We start from the raw sequence: 6871 nt of genomic DNA, 5'->3' as shown, positions 1-6871 counted from the left end.
CCATGGCTTCCTAGTCTGCCTGCTCCGCCATGGCTTCCTAGTCTGCTGCTCCACCATGGCGCCCTGAAATGCCTGCTCCGCCATGGCACCCCGAGCTCCCTGCTTCGCCATGGCCCCTGAGATCCCTGTGCCGCCATGGCACCCTGGACTGCCTGGCCCGGGGGCGCCCACCCCCCCAGACTATGTTCCGTGTTTTGTGATTGACTGTTGATGTCCACCTTCTCAGCTACGTGTGTTTTCCTGGTTCCCTTGTTTCTATTAAAACTTCCTTGTTGATGTACTCCACATCTCCTTGTTCCTCGCTCCGCGCTCCAACACAGTAGCATACGTGACATTGACTCACCCTCAAGTTGTCCCAAACCTATAGGAGTTTCTTTCTTCTATTGAACACAAAAGAAGATATTTTGAAGAATGCTGGTAGCCAAACTGTTGATGGTAGCCATTGACATTTATTTATTTATTTATTTATATTGTGGAAGTCAATGGCTACCATCAACTGTTTGGTTACAAACATTTATTATTATTATTATTATTATTATTATTATTTGAGTATCTAATTTTATACATTAGGCTTTTACCTTATGATAAAGTACACAACGGAGGTCATATTTATGGAGGGAGGGGGAAAAAAACACCATAGTTTTTTTACAGAGGCCCAAACGGAGCAAAATTATGTAATTTGATGAAATTGCTTATATTTATATGGCCAAAAATTAAGATTACAACCTGATAGTTTATAATGTAAATCAATGAGATCTTAATAATAGTATAGCAGACTACTTAAATAAAATGATTTGAATATCAGTCACTCTATATCTTCCAATAATATGCCTTAGTAAGATATTTAAATGCTTAGTTTTATGGTCAGAGCTCTGTAGTTTTTAGTGTTAAACATATAATGCAATGCAATACAATGATGATGAACAGATAAACCTTCCTCAAAAGCCTGATACTTTAATGTGATTTTTCTAAAAAATTATTTGTGGATAATCAAGTTGCTTCAGTCCAGTGCTGTTTCATTTTAAAACATTTCTAACAATATAAAAGTTATTCTTACATTTACTTGATGATGAACAGATAAACCTTCCTCAAAAGCCTGATACTTTAATGTGATTTTTCTAAAAAATTATTTGTGGATAATCAAGTCCAGTGCTGTTTCATTTTAAAACATTTCTAACAATATAAAAGTTATTCTTACATTTACTTTATAAAAATCAGTAAAGATTTTTAAAGTAAAGACTCATGAACCACAAGCTGAATGGCGTTTTTATAATTATGCTCAAAGGTCTTCTTTACTGACTAAAACTATCAATCAGATGACAGAAAGCTAGTATATTGTGTCAAGTTTTGATCGTGCTGGTTATTTAGAGGCCTTAGAAATGTGCATATCATATACAATACAGTACGGTTAATATTAATTACCAATATCATAATTAATGATGCTTCTGCCAATATAGACCATCAATATACACTCTGTGGTTAACTGTATCTCTTTTTTAGCATGTATCAACCAATAAACATGCCTGATATCCTCCTACCTGCATGCCCAATTAGCCAGAGTAAACGCTTTACACATATCCTGCTGGTAACTGGACAGCACACAGCACTAATCAGTTTGTCCATAGTTGCGCCGGTGTGTCCCGCGGGCTCAGGAATGACGGTTGGTGTTGGTGTGACAACCTGGCACAGGTGTGTGTGGTCGAAATAGGCAGATGGGGGAAAGGGCAGCACCTGCACCCCCCGCTGGGATGCCGCTCTGCCCAGCTGTGCTCCTGTGGGCCAAACACTGTACTTCAGAGCAGACATGCGCCCACACACGCACACTTCACACAGCAGCAGAGCCCTTGTGGCACTCCAGCTGAGTCAGGCCTGTTTTCTTTTGCTCCGCTGACCTGTGTTGTTGAATACAGCTCCGCCAGCACAGACTAAATTAGGGTTACTTGAGTGTAACAGGACCGAGAAAACATATATGCAGAATAGCTGGCTCTCAAATACATAACTGGCACTGGATTTCTCTTTCTCTCTCTCCTCTATCTTTATCTGCTCCCTGTGGACGCTGAATTGCTGATGTGTGCTGCTTAGCTTCTGCGCTTGCCACTGTCCGGTCTTGGTAAAAGCACAACAATTAGGTCTCTTTTCCTTTTTTTAGCCTCCCCGCAGACCCGTAAAGCTGTTTTTGTTGTATATCTTCGTTGTTTTCAGTGCATCACATGGGCAATGCAAAATTAGGCCCGGCATGAGAGGCATATGAGTGACATCTACTGCATCTAATCATGCTATTTCACATTAAAACATGCTAAACTATTTTCTTGAATGGAAACTTTCAGGTCTGCAGCGTTAATGATTTCACCTGCTTTAATTATTCATCATGTAATCATTTATGTTTTACTTTTTCTTAGAAAAAAAATTATAGCTGTAGACTTACTTAAGTCACAGAAATCCAAAACTTCATCTCAGTTTTAATTACCTAGATGAAGCTCTTGGATCTGTAGACTGATATGAATCATTTTGTCTCTAAATTGTATTATTTGACTTTTGCACATTAATATTATTTACTTTGGGAAAAGAACATTTGAAGTAGGCAACGTGTTAATTAAAAGAAAAAGAAAAAGAGGTATTATGGTATTTGTGCATAATCTTTGTGTTTGTTATTAATATCCCAGTTTAAATGCCATTACGTGGAGTTCTTTTTGTTTTAATTGTAATAGAAGGCTTTGTGATTAAACCATTGCTCTAATTAGTCCTCAATTGCGAAGATAAAAAGGTATATCTCTCATTAGTTGACATACAGTTCTTTAGTTAGTGTTTTTCACAAATTCACATCTTTTGATGATGCTGAGTTAATACAGTCACAATTATTTCCGACACTCCTACCTGAACAATCTCTCAGATAATAGCAGAAACAATTTTTCACATATTGGTTAAAATTACTGAACATTTAGGCTAAAAAAAGGAATGTTTGCTTATTAGTTTCTGTAATTACTTTTGTCTTTCTGCAGATTTACCGTTGGTGAATCTCTCTGTGGAGCCTCAACCGGTCCTGGAGGGAAACCTGGTGAAGTTTCATTGCTCTGCCAAAGCTAATCCGCCAGTCACCCAATACAAGTAAGACACCGAACGCAGTTGAAAGAAAAAATGCCAAATGTGACCCTGGACCACAAAACCAGTCATAAGTGTCAATTTTTCGAAATTGAGATTTATACATAATCTGAAAGCTGAATAAATAAGCGTTCCATTGATGTATGCTTTGTTAGGATAGGATTATATTAGGATATATTTACGGTAGGAAATTTACAAAATATATTAATGGAACATGATCTTTACTTAATATCCTAATGATTTTTCGCATAAAAGAAAAATTGATAATTTTGACCCATACAATGTATTGTTGGCTATTGCTACAAATATACCCATGCAACTTAAGACTGGTTTTGTGCTCCAGGGTCACAGATGATCCAATACTGGTGGTCTTTTATAATACTGCATCCACTGAGGATGATTAGACAGAACAAACTCTAATTCACGTTTTTCATCTGACTGGCACATCACTGTGTTGCAAAAATACTTTTGGCATTTAGTTGCAAATATTTTTAGAGCCGTCTCAAAGCTGAAATCCACTATCTTTGCTGGCATCCGTTCGCTATGTCTAAGCCAAGACCAGGATTGGGGCGCCACATCAGGCATTCAAATCAAAGCAGGGATGTGTCTATCTGACACACTGATCCAATATCCAAGAATAATATTTCCTGTCCTCTCCAAACAGATGAGAATGAGGTTGAAATACAAGTTATTTATTTCCGTGAGATGTAGCCTCGGCCTTGCGGAGGGCCAATAGCGAGGCGATTTGTTAGAACATGCTTTTCGGCGTGGGTTTTAAAACTAGGTGAAAAATAAGTGCAGTAAAATCAATAGTGAAGGGAATTGCACAGCGGTGGATCTTGATGCACTGAGTTATGGAGCGGATCCGTGATACAGTTGCAGGTGGGCAAACCGAGTTGTTTCTAGCTTTTGAAATGACAGATACCGGAATCAGACAAGCCTGTGTTTGATTGCCCATCAGGCCTTAGCTGAATGAAGACACGTTGGCTTTTTTGTTTGTTTTGTTTTAGTTTTTCCACACCTGAGCATCAGATATGAAGAGTGAGATGACTAGCTTCTGCTCAAAAGAACTATGACATGACTTAATGATTTACACAGAAATAATGGCATAATATCATGCTGAGTTTAAGGCAAGAAACATTTACAGACTGTGTTGACTTCAAGACGTCAAGTTACCTTGCCATGTTACCTTGTTCCTTCCACCTACACATTATTGTCTCTTAATGTATATGCAATAGGACATACAGCTTCCAGAATCTTCATTATAAAGGACAGGAGCAATAGCATGCGGTAGCTGTACTTTATATAGTATACGGTTTATTGATCTTTGCATATTTTTCAAGTACTGAAAATGTCTTTCAGAACCTATTATATCTCACGTTAGTAGTCACTGTGCTACTATTTCTAGTTATGCAGTTGTCCATGGACATTTAGCATTTTTTTTAAAACAATGTCCTTTATATGATAGGTTTGTTTTGTTCCTTTATTCCTATGAGGTCTGTGGTATTGAATGTTGTTATACTACATTTGTAGGAGCAATATTCGTCTTGACTTCAACTTGACTAAACAAAAGAAGCAAGCAGGTGAGGGAGAGCGACTGTGGAGCTATAAAAGCCCCACCGGGCAGAGAACATTATTTTATTTCGATATTCAGTAGGCTGTGATCTTGTCAGGTTTGATGTCAAGTGTTTTAAAGGGGTCCTATTATGCTTTTTCACTTTTTTTTTATTATAGTCATTTCCTGGCTATAAAATAAACAACATAGTGAAAATTCACATTATTGTAATGCACTTCTGTTTCTAAAGAACTAGTCATGCTAGTTTCAAAAAATTTGACTACGAGACATTTATTGTAAAAACTATTTTTAAACGTGACTTTTCTGTTTTACTCGCATTAAACATTTAAACTGACTACAATGGATGTTTTGTTAAAGGGGTCCTATTATGCTTTTTCACTTTTTACATTTTAGTCAGTGTGTAGTGTGTATGTTTGGGCATAAAAAAATATCTAGAAAGTTACAAATCTCAAAGTCCACTCCAAAGGGAGATATTTCGTTTTAAAAAAAGCCCTTTTCAAGAACAACAACGAACGGCTCGTTTGGACAACAGCGTTGGTTTCCGGGTTTTGTGATGTCACAAAGCGGCTCATTAGAGTATCATTAAAATAATTCCCGCCTACAGAAATTCGAATGGTTGGTGGGGAGGGGCGAGGTTGTGGTTAGAACGCTTGGTTGAGTGAGTGCATCAGACGAGACGATGAAGAAGAAGTGCTGCTGCAGAGTTAGTGCATCAGAAAAAATCAAGAAGAAGAGCTGCTGTGCTGTAGCTTCAAATTTTCGGCATGTCTAGAACAATTCTTACAAGTATAACATGACGTAGCTGGGCGCCTTATTTTCTATTTTATAGAAAATAAAGTATTTGAATTTTAAAGACGTGGCGCGACGCGACCGCCTGAAATGCTGTTTTTTTCACCTCCGTGCCTAAACGTCTTTGTTTGAGCTTCCGAAAGCGGATGATGTCAGGAAACAGTGGTTGCAATTTATTTTTTAACTCTGTTCCTGAGCATTATAACCACAATTTGCTATTTTGTGCTGCGCATTTGACTGAGGACAGCTTCCACAACATGAGGGAGTACACTGAGTGCCGGATTCGCCAAAAAGCTTTTTTTTGAAAGACGGAGCAAGGGGCGTGGCAGCACTGAAACACCGTAAGTCGAAATGTTTAGAGAATAAAGATTAAAGTATGTAACACAGTTGGTAGTTCGGGAAGAAGGAGGCGGGAACCGGCGTACGTTCAAACAAAACTTTAATAATAAAATAAACACAAAATAACGGAGAAAAGTACTTTAATAATGTAAATTATGTGAAAAAATAATGCGTTTTTCGAACCACCAAGCAAGAGAGCATGTTCTAATACACCCCCAAAACAAAATCAAGACTTTGTAAAAGAGCATAATAGGACCCCTTTAATGTAATAAATGCATGTTTTTACAATGTTAACTTTAAGTAAACATTCCTAGGGCATCCCTATAGAAATTACCATGGTATTAAAAAAAAAAAAATAATAATAATAATAATAAGTAATTGTGAATTTTTATGTCACAATTCAGATTTTGTATTATTGTTTTCACGGTTCTAAGTTTATATCTCATAATTTTACCTTTTTATTTTTATTTTAAATAATAAAAAAAGGTAACTGCAACTTTTTTTTCACAATTCTGTTTATATCTCTCAGTTGTACGACGGTGTTTTAGTGCCACGTTAAAAAAATAAATAAAATCTAAGATTACGAGATTAAAGTCGTAATATTTCAAGAATAAAGTCGAAATTACAAGAATAAAGTCAAAATACTACGAGAATAAAGTAGAAATATTGCGAGAATAAAGTTGAAATTTGCACATGCAAATGGCCCGCATTGGGAGCACCGGGAGATATTCCAAAGTCTCAGCTTTCAAAATCCGTCAGTTTTATAGCGAAATACAAACAATATATTACAATAATGTGTTTTTTTCATGCTCTTTAATGTGGCGTGACATATCTCTTTTTCAGTTTAAGCGACATGTGAGTCTTTCCGATTACAATAGCCTAATGAGACATTATTTTCATTATAAATGAAGCTATAGGCCTACTGTTTTTCATGCCTTCTGATGTTCATTCACTTTTATATCTTGCTATAAACTTGAAATAAAGAGGAAAACACATTTGTAATTTGTATTTCGTGATAAAACTGACAGAATTAGAAAGCTGAGCTGTGTTATATTAAAAGCAACAAAG

At 36.7% G+C, this 6871-nt stretch overlaps 1 protein-coding gene across 2 annotated transcripts in view; it reads left to right on the top strand.

The window, feature by feature from the left end:
• Nucleotides 1-6871, top strand: part of LOC107739153 (kin of IRRE-like protein 3) — a 234943-nt gene that overhangs the window by 180741 nt on the left and 47331 nt on the right. For both annotated transcript variants that reach the window (XM_016551164.1, XM_016551165.1), the window contains exon 6: nucleotides 3000-3105. In XM_016551164.1, coding sequence (XP_016406650.1) covers nucleotides 3000-3105 — 106 coding nt within the window. The remainder of the gene's footprint in view (nucleotides 1-2999; nucleotides 3106-6871) is intronic.

This window comes from Sinocyclocheilus rhinocerous, unplaced genomic scaffold, assembly GCF_001515625.1.
Source record: "Sinocyclocheilus rhinocerous isolate Xijiao unplaced genomic scaffold, SAMN03320098_v1.1 scaffold3818, whole genome shotgun sequence".
In the NCBI taxonomy this organism is placed as follows: Eukaryota; Metazoa; Chordata; class Actinopteri; order Cypriniformes; family Cyprinidae; genus Sinocyclocheilus; species Sinocyclocheilus rhinocerous.
The sequence above is the reverse complement of the archived record's forward strand: the minus strand, read 5'-3'. Positions and strand labels throughout refer to the sequence as shown.